The sequence below is a fragment of the Heteronotia binoei genome, chromosome 15 (assembly GCF_032191835.1).
Source record: "Heteronotia binoei isolate CCM8104 ecotype False Entrance Well chromosome 15, APGP_CSIRO_Hbin_v1, whole genome shotgun sequence".
NCBI classification, from domain to species: domain Eukaryota; kingdom Metazoa; phylum Chordata; class Lepidosauria; order Squamata; family Gekkonidae; genus Heteronotia; species Heteronotia binoei.
Genome location: NC_083237.1, coordinates 53,654,893 through 53,670,055, shown reverse-complemented (window position 1 = coordinate 53,670,055; position 15,163 = coordinate 53,654,893). Strand labels below are relative to the sequence as shown.

Below are 15,163 nucleotides of genomic sequence, written 5' to 3'. Positions count from 1 at the left end.
CGCTCCCTCCTTCTTTGGGTCCCTCCCCTCCCTCCCCCTGCGGCGGCGCGGGGCTGAGCGCTGCCAGCGGCGGCGGGCAGGAGGCAGGCAGGCGGGCAGGCGGGCAGGGGCGGCTCGGGCGGCGGCTGCCTCCTCCTGCTCCTCCTCGCCGTGCGCCCGCCGCAGCCGGCCTCCTCGCGCGCCTTCGCCTCGAGCCCCTGGGCTGCCTGGCTGCGGGGCGGGGGCGGGGGCGGGGGGCGCCGATGGTGGCGCCGCCATGCCGGTGATGAAAGGCTTGCTGGCGCCGCAGAACACCTTCCTGGACAACATCGCCAACAGGTTCGACGGGACACGTAAGTGGGGCCACTCGGGGAGGGGAGGGGAGGGGAGGGGCGCTCGTGCCCCCCAGCCCAGCCCAGCCCCCCAGGGCCCTACCAAAGTTCGGCTCCCCCTTGAGGACCGTGCGCCCAGACGCCCCGGGGATGGGCGCACGGCTGGCTTGGCGGGGAGGGGGCGCCCTCCGTCTCTCCCCCCACTTCTTGGGGAGGGGAGCGGCGCAGTCCGGGGCTTGGAGGGGCGGGAGACACCCCCCCCCCGACGCCGTTGGAGAGCTGGGTCCCCCCCCCCCAACCCGGGGAAGCCTTGCAGGTGCGCAAAGCGGGAAGGGGGACACACCTGCCCCTAAACCCGGAGCCGTCAGGATCCCTCCCTTGGCTCCTCGCCCCACCTGCCCCCTTGGGCGTTCGTTGCCTGCCTCTCCTCCCGTCTCCTACATGCCCCCCCCCCCTCTCCGTCCCTGGAGGTAACAAAGAGAGACTCTCTTTGTCTTGCGGAGCCGGCTGATGAACGCAAGCCATTCCGGGCTGGGGGCAGCCTGATCCTTCCCGGACTCCTTTCTTCCAGCCTCTCCACCCTCCCCACCCCCACCCCCCCGGGACTGAGAGGCTCCGTCTTTGGGAGCGGGAGGGGCGGAAAGGCTGCTTTCTCTCTGGCAGGGGTGGCCAAACTTGCTTAACGTAAGAGCCACACAGAATAAATGTCAGATGTTTGAGAGCCAGGAGGACAGCGAGAGAGAGAGGTGGGGGGGGGGGAAAGCAACTTTAACTTTCAATGAATTTAACTTTAAATGAGAGCCAGTTTGGTGAAGTGGTTAAGTGTGCGGACTCTTATCTGGGAGAACCGGGTTTGATTCCCCACTCCTCCGCTTGCAGCTGCTGGAAGGGCCTTGGGTCAGCCATAGCTCTGGCAGGACTTGTCCTTGAAAAGGCAGCTGCTGTGAGAGCCCTCTCAGCCCCACCCACCTCACAGGGTGTCTGTTGTGGGGGAGGAAGGTAGAGGAGATTGTGACCATTCTGAGACTCTGAGATTTGGAGGGGAGGGTGGAATATAAATCCAATGTCTACATGTCTTCTTTTCCAAGCCGCCAGCTGGCTTGGCGAAGCGATTTAAAGTGAGAAATGCCTTCACACCCAAGCTAGCCAGTGGGGTGGTGGGGGCTTCGAGAGGCACACAACATGTGTGAAAGAGCCACACTTTGGCCACTCCTGCTCTATCATCTGCTGTTGGGACCCTGCCTTTGCTGGGGGAGATCTGCCCTCTCTCCAGCCTCTCTGAGTGAGATTTCACCCGGGCAGTGAGATTTCATTTCTTCTTTGCCGGCCCTGCTGAAGTTCTGTTCAAAAAGGACGAAAAGACCTGGCTGGGTGGGTGGGTGGGATAACTTAAAGGAGGACTTCTGGGTCGACCCATCGTGCAAAGTTGGCATCTTTGGCCTTCCACGCACCCAGTGCTGGACTTAGCTTTCAGTGTTGTTATTATAGGGTCAGTGACCAGACTATCAGGGCGGTAGCCAGGATTTCATGTTTGGTGGGACCCACAGTAGGATTTGTTGTTTGAGGGGACCGGGGAGGGGGGCACCCGGTTTGGCAGCCCTGGGCTCTCGGCACTGTCAGCCGCCTTGCGTCCCCACAAACTAACTCCCCTTCGCCTGGGTAGTCACAGCAGCTCTGTCTGCTCCCCCACCCCCTTTTTATGTGTCCCTCTCACAGAGAGACAGAGACCTCTTCACTCTCTCCCCCCCCCCCCTTTTGCTCTGCACGCTGTGTTAGGGAAAGGGAGAGAAAAAAGCGAAAAGTCCAACAGCAACGCTACTACTTGTTGAGAGCGGCGGTGAGCCAAGGGGACAGATTGGAGGCCCTCCAAAGGAGGGGCCGTACAGTTGGAAGGGGGGGCTGAAAGGATGGGCCTAACCACCCCCCTCCCCAGGCCCCACTGTAGCTATGGGTCTGGACCAGATCTAACTTGGCAAAAAACATTATCAGGTATACAACAGAGGTTCAAGTTGAACGCCAGTTAAAATGGGCTTAGCCTTGAAGCAAGAAGAGAGGACCGTGCTTCTGAGCATGTACAGAGGAGACCCCCCCCCATCATGTGTAAGCCCCCACGCCCCACAAATATGAGACGTCTTTGTGTCCTAGTAGACTGAAACGCGGGGAGGATCTGTCAGTCCTCCCCTGACACCGCTCTGCTATAGAAGAACTTCCAAGGGAGTTTCTGGCATAACACTGTTCAATATGAAGCCATCAGGAAGCTCAGCGCGATTCCCTAAGTGCTCAGCGGTGATTATGGCCTCCTCTTTCAGCACCAGGGTTTGCTGAGCAAACCCTGCAAGATTGCAGGAGTACCTGTAAGACACTGTTGTCATTGCTTAGATTGTGTATATTTTGGCTTTGCATAGAGATGTTTTTACCTGTTTGCAATGGCATTGCTTTTTTCATTTGATTGTTGACACACACACACACCCCTGGGCTGCTTGAGGACGCATTTCCTGCCTCTCATGAAACAGATACTGATTCATAATTGCTTTTGCCGCCATAAATTTGGCAGTCTTCTTGCATGACACAAGCAATGCTCCCTCTAAGCGGTGGAGCCTGGTGATTGAAAATTCTATTTCGTGAGCCACTGGCATTAAAGCGGTGAGTTACTGCATAAATTAGTGCACTCCGGGGCCTTTTTTCCTGAGCTAAGGAAAAAAAAATGTGTGAGCTGGAGGCTAAAACACTGTGAGTGAGCTCACACTAACTCAGCTTAAAGGGAACAATGAACACAAGACCCCCTTTGGGTCTTAGATACCCTGGTTTCTTCCCTTTGTCCCCCTCCCCTTTTCCTTCCCTATTGTCAACATTGTAAGACCCTTGGAGGCAGGGATTTCTCTCTTTGCTTCTGGAAAGTACTGGTGCATTGATGGAGCAATCTTTAGGAGAGGCAGGGGTGGGATTCTAGCAGGAGCTCCTTTGCATATTAGGCCACACCCCAATCTTCCAAGAGCTTACAAGGCTCTTTTTTGTAAGCTCTTGGAGGAGTGGCTACATCAGTGGGGTGGGGCCTAATATGCAAAGGAGCTCCTGCTAGAATTCCACCCCTGAGGAGGAGGAAAGAGGAGCATGTCAAACAGACTTCAGTATACAGTTTGTTTATATTTTAATGGAGCTAGAATTATGTACAGGAGACTTTTTTGGACTGATGAACCCTTGATGTAAGTTAAAAACTGGGGATTCTTCCTTTCTCTTCGTCCCTTCCCAAGCATCCGGGTCCCTCGTCTGGTAGTTGCCAGAGATTGCAGATAAATTCTTGGTGCCATTCTGATCTTGGAGACAGCATGGGGTGGCGGTTAGAGTGTGGGACTAGAATCTCGGAGACCAGGTTTCAGGAACACGCTGGGTGACCTTGAGCTGTAGAAACACTCCGGATGACCTGGGGTCAGTCACTCTCTCATACTAGCCTACTTCACAGGGTTGTTGTGAGGATAAAATGGAGGAAATGAGAAAGGTGTAACCGGTGTTGATCCCTGCTAGGGAAGAAAAGCAGGGTTGCCAAGTCTGACTCGGGAAATATCTGGGGATTTGGGGGGTGGAGCCAGGAGCAAGGATGTGACAAGCATGATTGAACTCCAAAAGAAGTTTTGGTCATCACATTGAAAGGGACTTCGCTCCTTTCGAATGCCTTCCTTCCATAGGAAATCATGGAGGATTAGGGGTACCTTCTTGGGGGGCTCATAGAATTGGATCCCCTGGTCCAATCTCTTTGAAACTTGGGAAGTGTTTTGAGGAGAGGCTCCATATGCGATGCTGCAAATTTGGTGCCTCTACCTCAGCAAACAGCCTCCCCGGAGCCAGGGCTGGATATAGGGAGGGGCAGGGGGGGGGTACTTGCCCCGGGCGCTGATGGAGAGGGGGCACCAAATTGAGTATGGAGTCCATTGTATTCTATGGGACCATAAGATAGAATGACCCATAATTTTGCCCCCCCCCTCAAAAAACATGTAGATCCGGTCTTGTCTGGAGCCCCAGATACCCACGAGGATCAATTTTGCATTATACCCCATGGGAATCGATCTCCATAAGGAATAATGGAATGCCCAGCAGACATTTCCCTCCCCCCCCCCTTTCTGATGATCCTGAAGCAGAGGGAGGGCTTCCAAATTGGGGGATCCCCTGCCCCCACCTGGGGATTGGCAACCCTAAAAGCTGTGGATGGGTATCTATGTAAGTGAAGCTGACAGGCACAGTCTGCTGGGAGTTCGGATCACGCCCCACTGAAACGAACTAGCATAATTACCTCTCTCTTGGATAAGCCTCTTCTCCGTTGTGGAGTTCCTGTGAATTTTCCTTAAGTTCATTCAGGAGGAACATCCCAGAATGATGACTCGGAACCTATGGGGGTTTATGATGCTGGCTTACCTTATAAGACTGTTGTAAAGGTTGAATGTATGAACATATAAATCTGCCTTATACTGAATAAGACCCTCAGTTCATCAAAGTCAGTATTGTCTACTCAGACTGGCAGTGGCTCTCCAAGGTCTCAAGCTGAGGTTTTTCACGCCTATTTGCCTGGACCCTTTTTAGTTGGAGATGCCGGGGATTGAACCTGAGACCGTCTGCTTACCAAGCAGCTGGTCTACCACTGAACCAGTGTCCCTCCCGCAATTAAAAGGTTATGCCAATTAAAGGTTATATCAATTAGAAGGTTCTGTCAATTAAAAGGTTATGCCAATTTTTAAAAAGCATTATGCCCACATCCCCAGCATTCTTCTTGTTCCAGAAATTCTTTAGAGATGACTTTGCCTTTTAAAAGCTAACTGATTGACTTCTGAGCTGACACCTGAAGTCAATGATGGGATGTATTTAGTCTCAGCCAGGGCTATTTTCTTTTGGTAGCAGGAACTCTTTGGCATATTAGGCCACACATCCCTGATGTAGCCAATCTTCCTGGAATTTACAGTGGGTCCAGGGCTGGTGCTAGGGTTTTTGGCACCCTAGGCGAGCTGCCCATTAGCGCACCCCCTCCAATTTTTTTTAAAAAAACAGAGAATTGTAGAAACTTGAAACTATTCACATTTTTAAGAAACAGTTTTTTATTTTAATTTTTTTTTAAGTGAGATTAAGCAATAAAGATTGTGAGAATACTACTCGATCCTTTTAGCTGTAGGTGCCAGGGACAAGGCCTTCACATGACCATTTCTACTCGATTCTCTTAGCTGTAGGTGCCAGGGACAAGACCTTCACGTGACCATTTCTACTCGATCCTTTTAGCTGTAGGTGCCAGGGACAAGACCTTCACGTGACCATTTCTACTCGATTCTCTTAGCTGTAGGTGTTAGGGACAAGGCCTTCACATGACCATTTCTACTCGATCCTTTTAGCTGTAGGTGCTATAGACAAGACTTTCACATGACCATTTCTTCTCAATCCTTTTAGCAGTAGGTGCCAGGGACAAGGCCTTCACATGACCATTTCTACTCGATCCTTTTAGCTGTTGGTGCTATAGACAAGACTTTCACATGACCATTTCTTCTCAATCCTTTTAGCAGTAGGTGCCAGGGACAAGGGCCTTCACATGACCATTTCTACTCGATCCTTTTAGCTGTTGGTGCTATAGACAAGACCTTCACATGACCATTTCTACTTGATCCTTTTAGCTGTAGGTGCCAGGGACAGGGGGGGTTGGGGGGGGGCTCCCTCTGGGTGTCCAGCCCCCCCAGGGAAAATGTATGCGCAATACATCGCCTCTCCTTTCCCGGTGTAGTGAACGCTGCGTGGTCACTGTCTGGCTATGCCTGGCAGATGGTCACTGCAATGGCCTCTCCTACATTACTGCATCCGTGGCAACACCTTCTCGCTGGTCCCCCCCCATTTTTTCACAGAGTTTGCCACGTCATGGTGCCATCGAATGTCCGGCGGTATAACCGGATGGGCAGGCTGGGCTCACCAACCTCGTCAGCCAAGAGAAGGAAAACTCTAACATCAAGCCCGGGCAGACAGAGCTCGTTAATGTAACACCTACCACCTGGAGGACTCGCTGCCGGCGTCCCGGCTTACTGGGCCATGCCAGATGACCCCAAGGTGAAAGGGTGGAGCCAGTACTGTGCACACTGCGCTTCACCTAAAAATTCCTCTGCGCAGGCCTGAAGGGTATCCACATCGACAACCCACAACATACCAAGTCCTGCAGCAATAGGCAAGGGGCGAAACGGCAGGTGGAAGATGCCACTGGAAGCCGCAGTCCCGATCCTGCATGTAGGTGGTTCAGGGTATTGGTCACCTGATGCTGACCCGGAGACGAAAGCATTTTTCGGCAGCACCCTGAACCACCAAGCAGCCTTATTTAGGGACAGCACTGCTTGCTCTGTATGGAGAGGGGCCTAGAAAAGGTGGCCTAAACAAAGCTTGTCTCCTCCCCCCGCAGTTGGCTAGCCGTGGTCAACGGGCATCCTTACTTGCGGTTGAAAAATAACAACAAAGGAAAAGGCATGCACCTGCCTCACAAAGTGTGCAAAGACTAAAGCTTGCGTGTTGGAACATCAGAACCATGCTTGACACAGTAGACAGTGGTCGCCCTGAACGACGCTCTGCTCTAGTTGCCCACGAACTTCTCAGGTTGAATATCGACATAGTAGCTCTCGGTGAGGTCCGTTTCCCTGAGGAAGGTAGTCTTCAAGAACACGGTGTTGGCTATACCGTCTACTGGTCGGGTAAGTCAAAGGCTGAGAGCCGCCTTTTTGGCGTTGGCTTCATGGTCAGGAACTCCATTGCCTCTAAACTTGAAAACCTGCCAACAGGTCACTCAGATCGCATCATGTCCATGCACCTCCCACTTCAAAACAAGCAGCATGCAACACTCTTCAGTGTGTATGCCCCAACCCTTCAAGCAGATCCTGCAGAAAAGAACAAGTTCTATGCTGATCTACGCAACCTCGTACGGAAGACCCCTATAGAGGACAAGGTGATCATCCTTGGAGGACTTCAATGCCAGAATAGGTAAAGACTCGGAAGCCTGGAAAGGAGTACTTGGCAAACACAGCATTGGCAACTGCAATGATAACGGGCACCTCCTGCTAGAATTCTGCACGGAGCATCAGTTCACCATCACCAACACTATCTTCCAGCAGAAGAACAGTCTGAAGACAACCTGGATGCACCCATGGTCCAAGCATTGGCACCTTATTGACTACATTCTGGTGCGCCAGAGAGACCTTCGAGATGTCTTACACACCCGAGTAATGCCCAGTGCAGAATGTCATATGGATCATCGTCTTGTACGCTGCAATCTCCGTCTTCACTTTAAATCTACACCCAGGAGAGGCGGTATCCCCCGGAGGAAGTTTCAGGTTGGCAGACTTCAGTCAGCTGAAGTTAAAGCTGCCTTCCAGGCAAAACTCCAGACAAGAATTGAGGACCCCAGTTGCCCCACAGACCCTTCTCCAGAAGCACTCTGGGAACACCTAAAAACTACCATCCTGTTGACCTCTGAAGAAGTCCTCAGGTTCTCCACAAGGAAGAACAAGGACTGGTTTGACGAGAACAATCAAGAGATCCAAGAATTACTGGCGAAAAAGAGATTTGCCTACCAAGCACATCTTGCTCAGCCCTCCTGTCCCAGGAAAAAAGCAACCTTTCGCGCTGCATGTAGAAACCTCCAGCGCAAGCTTCGAGACATTCAGAACGAGTGGTGGACCAAGCTTGCAGAGAGAACCCAGCTGTGTGCAGACACTGGTGATTTAAGAGGGTTCTACGAAGCCCTGAAGGCAGTATATGGTCCATCATATCAGGCTCAGAGTCCCTTGCGTAGTGCAGATGGCCAAGTGCTCCTCACAGACAAGGCATCTATACTGAACCGGTGGTCAGAGTATTTTCAGGTTCTCTTCAGTGCCAATCGCGTAGTTCAGGATTCAGCAATCCACCTCACCCCACTTCAACCAGTGGAAACAGAGTTGGATGAGATCCCCACCCTAGAAGAGACTGTTAAAGCCATCAAGAAACTGAAAAGTGGCAAGGCAGCGGGAGTTGATGGAATCCCACCAGAGATCTGGAAGCATGGGGGCATAATACTACATAGCACACTTCACAAAGTACTTGTCACCTGCTGGGAACAAGGCAAACTACCACAGGACTTTTGCGATGCAATCATCATTACTCTACACAAGAACAAGGGGAAAAGTCAGACTGCTCCAACTACCGGGGGATAACCCTGCTCTCCATTGCAGGTAAAATCCTTGCTAGAATACTCCTGAACAGACTGGTGCCCACCATTGCAGAAGAACTCCTCCCAGAGAGCCAGTGCGGCTTCAGAGCTAACAGGAGCACCACCGACATGGTATTTGTTCTCAGGCAGCTCCAAGAGAAATGCAGGGAACAGAACAAGGGTCTATATGTGACTTTTGTCGACCTTACCAAAGCTTTCGATACCATTAGCAGGAAAGGCCTGTGGCAAATCTTGGAACGTTTAGGATGTCCCCCAAGGTTCCTCAGCATGATCATCCAGCTACATGAAGACCAGTGAGGCCAAGTCAGACACTGCAACGATCTCTCGGAGCCCTTCCCAATAGGCACAGGTGTAAAGCAAGGCTGTGTTCTCGCGCCAACTCTCTTTACGATCTTCTTTAGCATGATGCTTCAAAGAGCCGCAGTAGATTTAGATGATGACGGATGGTGTCTACATCCGCTATCGCACCGATGGCAGCCTGTTCAACCTGAGGCAACTAAAGGCTCACTCCAAGACAATGGAAAAAACTTATCCGAGAGCTACTGTTTGCTGATGATGCTGCACTCGTCTCCCACTCGGTATCAGCTCTGCAGCATATGACGTCCTGCTTTGCAGAGGCTGCCAAGCTATTCGGCCTAGAAGTTAGTCTGAAGAAGACAGAAGTTCTCCACTAGCCTGCACCCCAGGAAGATTATCACCCTCCTTGCATCACTGTGCGTGAATCAGTTTTGAAGACAGTCCAGCAGTTCAGCTACCTGGGGTGCATCATCTCCTCAGACGCCAAGATCGACAAGGAGATTGACAATAGGCTGGCAAAGGCAAACTGTGCATTTGGCCGACTGCATAAAAGAGTGTGGAGCAACAAGCATCTGAAAAAAGGCACAAAGATCAATTTTTACAAAGCGGTTGTGATGACAACCCTCATCTACGGCTCCAAATCGTGGGTTTTATATCGTCATCACCTGCGACTCCTTGAGCGCTTTCATCAGCGCTGCCTTCGCAACATCCTCAACATCCACTGGAGTGACTTTGTGACCAACACTGAAGTCCTCAAGCGGGCGGAGGTTACAAGCATTGAGGCACTGCTGTTGAAGATGCAGCTGTGCTGGGCAGGGCGTATTTCCAGGATGGAAAACCACCGCCTTCCCAAGATTGCCCTGTATGGCGAACTTTCCACTGGCCATCGAAATAGAGGGGCACAAAAGAAGAGGTACAAGGACTCCTTGAAGAAATCCCTTGGTACCTGTCGCATCAACCATCACCAGTGGTCTGACCTAGCCTCAGATCGCAAAGCATGGAGACACACCGTCCACCAGGCTGTCTCTTCCTTTGAGAACGCACGCATAGTTGGTCTTGAGGACAAAAGGAGATTGAGGAAGAATCGCACTGCTACAGCACCAACCCCAAATCAGACTTTTCCCTGCAGCCACTGTGGCCGGACCTGCCTGTCCCACATTGGTCTTGTCAGCCACCAGCGAGCCTGCAGCAGACGTGGACTACTGCACCTTTCTTAAATCTTCGTTCGCGAAGTCAAGCCGAGAGAGAGAGAGAGAGAGCCAGGGACAAGACCTTCACATGACCATTTCTTCTCGATCTTTTAGCTGTAGGTGCCAGGGACAAGATCTTCACATGACCATTTCTACTTGATGCTTTTAGCTGTAGGTGCCAGGAACAAGACCTTCACATGACCATTTCTACTTGATCCTTTTAGCTGGAGGTGCCAGAGACAAGACCTTCACATGACCATTTCTCCTCGATCCTTTTAGCTGTAGGTGTTAGGGACAAGACCTTCACATGACCATTTCTACTCGATCCTTTTAGCTGTAGGTGTTAGGGACAAGACCTTCACATGACCATTTCTACTCGATCCTTTTAGCTGTAGGTGTTAGGGACAAGACCTTCACATGACCATTTCTACTCGATCCTTTTAGCTGTAGGTGTTAGGGACAAGACCTTCACATGACCATTTCTACTTGATCCTTATAGCCATAGGTGCCAGGGACAAGACCTTCACATGACCATTTCTACTTGATCTTTATAGCCATAGGTGCCAGGGACAAGACCTTCACATGACCATTTCTATTTGATCCTTTTTGTTGGGGGTGCCAGTGAAAAGACCTTGTGCATGCGAGAAAGATGCTCTACCATCCCATGGCTCTGTTAAAGTATAATAAGAAGGATGAGTGGCAGCATACAACTTCAACGGGAGCCAATTTTTAGAAATTGTAATTGGTTCTTTTTCAGGTGTTTAATTTATCCATGCCGGGCTCCAAAGAGTGCACTGTACAGGCACCATCCACTTTCATGTTTCCTGGGTTTGTAACAGACCCAGGGAATGCAAAACTGACCGGGCAGCACCTGCAGTTCCATTGGGGAAGGCAGGCTTCAAGGAGCACACAGGCTGCACATGGGGAGAGGGGGCACCTGCCAGTGCCCCCTAGGCCAGTTGGCACCCTTGGTGGCCACCTACTTGGCCTACTCCCATGCACTGGCCATGAGTGGGCCCTGTACTAAGAGCCCTGTAAGCTCTTGGAGGGTTGGCCTAATATGCAAATAAGTTCCTGCTACAAAAAAAGCCCTGGTCTCAGCCAACGATTTGGGTATGCCACAACTCCCCTGCCTCCCCGTTAGAAGCTCTTTAGAATTCTAAGGCACAATCTGAAATTATTTAAAGTCATAAGAAAGAGTGCTCCTGAGCATGCGCCAAAGGAATTTTTCTCCTCTTTCATTGTCACGTACTCCCAGCGCATGAGGATCTCACGTCTGATGTAATGGGCAGAGGGTTCAGTCCATCTGAAGCTCCACACTACTCCTTTTATGGCTTAGATGTAGAACATGGGATGCAACAAGAGTAAGCGCACTGCTCCCAAGCATTGTTTTTTCATGCTCATCAGTAAGAAAACAAAGCCTCTCCATCCGAGGTAGATCAAGATAGGTAACCATGTGTGTCTGCAGCAGCAGAAGAGAGCAAGAATCCAATAGCACCGTAAAGACTACAAAATTTGTGGCAGCGGAGGAGTTTTCATGAATGACTGCTCACTTCTTCAAATACAGCTAGAATGTGTGTCCATCTGTCCTTATAATGGGAGAGTAGAGCAATTTCACATTCTGGCTATATTTGAAGAAGTGAGCAGTGACTCACGAAAGCTCATCTCCTGCCACAAATTTTGTTAGTCATTAAGATGCTACTGGACTCCTGCTCTCTTAGTCTGAGCTAAGGGAAGAGCCTCTAGGTAGGTATGAACCCCGCACAATGAAGGGTTAAAAAGGAGAGATGGTGGGTTTCAGGGGTTTTTAAAACTCCTAATTCCTAAAATAGGATCAGGAAGACACTGTGGATACCCTGTGGTATCTGGAATGTATTCTGTGCATGCTGGAGGGTGGGGGGTTGTCTTTCAATTTGCACTTTTCTCATAGCCTTGACATTCCAAATAAGTTCTTGTTCTGGGGTCTTGCTTCAAATTAAGCCTTGCACGCTCTGTCTCTGTCCCCCTATCCCCTATATACATAAGTAAGAGCCCCGTAAAGCTGCAGTACTGCGATCCTAAGCTCTGCTCACGACCTGAGTTTGATCCCAGCAGAAGCTGGGTTCAGGTAGCCAGCTCAAGGTTGACTCAGCCTTCCATCCTTCTGAGGTCGGTCAAATAAGTACCCAGCTTGCTGGGGGGAAAGTGTGGGTGACTGGGGAAGGCAATGGCAAACCACCCCGTAAAAAGTCTGCTGTGAAAACGTCGTGATGTGACATCACCCCAGAGTCAGAAACGACTGGTGCTTGCACAGGGGACTACCTTTACCTTTTATATACATAAGTATGTGTGTGTGTACTCCCCCCACCCCCCAGCCTGGGAAAGAATAGATGGGTGGGAAAGAAAGGTGTGGTAATCATATCTTTTTTTTCAAAAAACAAACTGAAATGCCATATTGTAGCTGGAGGATTTTCCCTTAAGAGGATTTCGGGGGTGGGGGATGGGAAGGAGGATTTAAATGCTTCCAGAAAGATCAATGAAAACTAATTTAGCATTTTCCTTCAAAGCTGCCAAGCTTGCATAATAAAACTTAGCCCCACCCCCAATTCCTCTGTCCCCCTCTTTCCTTAGTCCTCCCAGGATCCAAAGTGATCTGGACTAAATACCTGGAGAAATAATAATAAGAAGATTCTTACCCTGCCCTGCAGATTCTTACCCTGCCCTTCTCTCTGAATCAGACTCAGAGCGGCTTACAATCTCCTCTATCTTCTCCCCCCTCAACAGACACCCTGTGTTGTGGGTGGGGCTGAGAGGGCTCTCACAGCAGCTGCCCTTTCAAGGACAACTCCTGCAAGAGCTATGGCTGACCCAAGGCCATTCCAGCAGCTGCAAGTGGAGGAGTGGGGAATCAAACCCGGTTCTCCCAGATAAGAGTGCACACTTAAAAAACTGGTGTAAGGGGGGTTTTTTTTGCTGGACTTGAAGGGAAGAGCTTGTTCCTCCTCCCACACTGGCTGTGGGTGTCTCGGCTGATATAAATCTGGATTGCACTCCATGTCATTCATCCAAGGCTAGGAATGGGTGCTGGGTCCACGTTTATGGGTGTCTTGTGTTTAAAAGGGGATCTCTACTTGTGAGAGTCTCCATTATCCTGGAGGTATTTTTACACTCCCTGTGTTGCTGAAGAATTCGGCCTGGTTCCCACTTAACGCAAGGAGGGTGTGAGATCAGCACCAAGGACAGCTCCCTCACTCCGTTCTAAGGGCTGTGGCGGCACTTTCCAGCCCCTTTGGTAGAGGGGAAAGGTGCGCTGACCCAAATCCGCAGCACGTTCTGTTTAGAGCGAAGGTGTCAAAAAGATGGCCTGCAGGCTAGAACTGGCCTGCCCTGGGCTCTTAGCCATCCCGCGAGCAGCTGGTCATTACCTTTATTGCCAGAGAACAGAAGCTGTGCAGGATGTCCCTATATACTGTCCCAGTGCTAATGAGTAACTGGCAGTGGAAATGGGAGGGCGGATATCAGAGATGTCATTGTTTTTAGAATTTTAATAGATTTTAATCAATTGTAGTTTAAAATGTTATATATTGTACAATGTATGTATTAAATTCTTGTTGTTAGCCACCCTGAGCCGCTTCGGCGGGGAGGGCGGGATACAAATAAAATGTGATGATGATGAGAGATACAGTGAGGAAATACTGTAAGCGTGGTAATGTTTTAGGCGTGCTTGTATTTGAGTGAAAACCGAGGCTTTTTTTTTCTTTGAGCAGGAACACAGTTCCAGCTGGCTTGGTGTCAGGGGATGTGGCCTAATGTGCAAATGAGTTCCTGCTGGGCTTTTTCTACAAACAAGCCCTGTGTGAAACAATGGTGCTATCAGGAGGTGTGGCCTAATATACAAATGAGTTCCTACTGGGCTTTTTTTACAAAACAAGCCCAAACCCAATATTGTCAGTTGGGTTTGCCTGGGTCCTTTATAAAGTTTGTATCTCCAGTACTGGCCTTACAGTTTATGGCACATATGACCCAGAGTGACATTTATGTCTGATTCAACTCACATAACAAATGAGTTCAAGACCTCTGCGGCAAGGATAGTGTATGCTAAATATTGGCGTCAGGAGAGGGGTCCGAACCTGAGTGAAGTTATCGAAAAAGTCTTGGATGCCGCCGAGATGGATGTACTTTCAAATATGCTAAAAGGAGAGTCTAAAGATGACGCTGTCAGAAACTGGGGCAAGTTTTATGAATGGTATCAGAAAAAAGAAAGTATTTCTATCACTGGCAAAACTGAAAAAACTGAAAAAATTTAAAAATAATGATTATTTAAAAATTATCTAAAAATGATTTGTTGTACCTATAATTTGTTTTCAATTTTAGAGAGCAGATAAAAAGTTATGTATTTGTAATGTTTTGTAATGACTCAAAGTTAAATATTTTTTGTTAAGATAGAAGCCGTTGACTTCCTCCTCAAGGAAGCTTAATCAACTTTACTTATGTTAACAACGTGTATATATTATGTGACTGTAAGTTGAGGAAGTGGGTGTATTATCGATATTGATACAAAGAAAATAAAAAACTATTATGTCAAAAAAAAAAAAGACCTCTGGTTTAGACTCTAAGTCAGGGGTGGCCAAACTGCAGCTCTGGAGCCGCCATGTGGCTCTTTCACACTCTCAAAGCCCCCACCACTCCACTGGCTGGCTTGGAGGAGGCATTTCTCTCTTTAAATCACTTCTTCAAGCTAAGCCAGCTGGGTGTTTGGACAATGCATTTAAAGTTAAAATTGCTTTCTTTCTACCGCTCCCTTCTTCCTGATCTATTTCCTTCTTTCCCTCCCTCCCTCCGTCACTTCCATCTTTCCTCCCTCCCTTCCTTCCATCCAATGCATTTAAAGTTGCTTTCTTTCTACTTCTCCCTCCCCATCTCCTCCCTCCCTCCCTCCCTCCCTCCCTCCCTTCCTTCCTTCCTTCCTTCCTTCCTTCCTTCCTTCCTTCCTTCCTTCCTTCCTTCCCAGCTTAGACCTTGCTGCTGATGGTGGCTGGTATCATCTCACCCATGCCCACCACTGCTGGCTAGGCCTGACCTCAGGGGCCTCTGTTAGTGTCATGGTGGCCATTCAGCTTGGCTTACTCTTGGACTGCTTTTTTGGACAATTCACCTCTGGCCCTGATCTGGATAGC

The 15,163-nt window shown here is 49.8% G+C and overlaps 1 protein-coding gene across 3 annotated transcripts in view; it reads left to right on the top strand.

Annotated features, from left to right (window-relative positions):
• Window positions 1-226: 226 nt before the first annotated feature.
• The window catches only part of KCNH4 (potassium voltage-gated channel subfamily H member 4), a 110,970-nt gene continuing 96,033 nt past the window's right edge, over window positions 227-15,163 (top strand). For all 3 annotated transcript variants that reach the window (XM_060256110.1, XM_060256109.1, XM_060256111.1), the window contains exon 1: window positions 227-332. In XM_060256110.1, coding sequence (XP_060112093.1) covers window positions 257-332 — 76 coding nt within the window. In that variant the 5' untranslated portion in view covers window positions 227-256. The remainder of the gene's footprint in view (window positions 333-15,163) is intronic.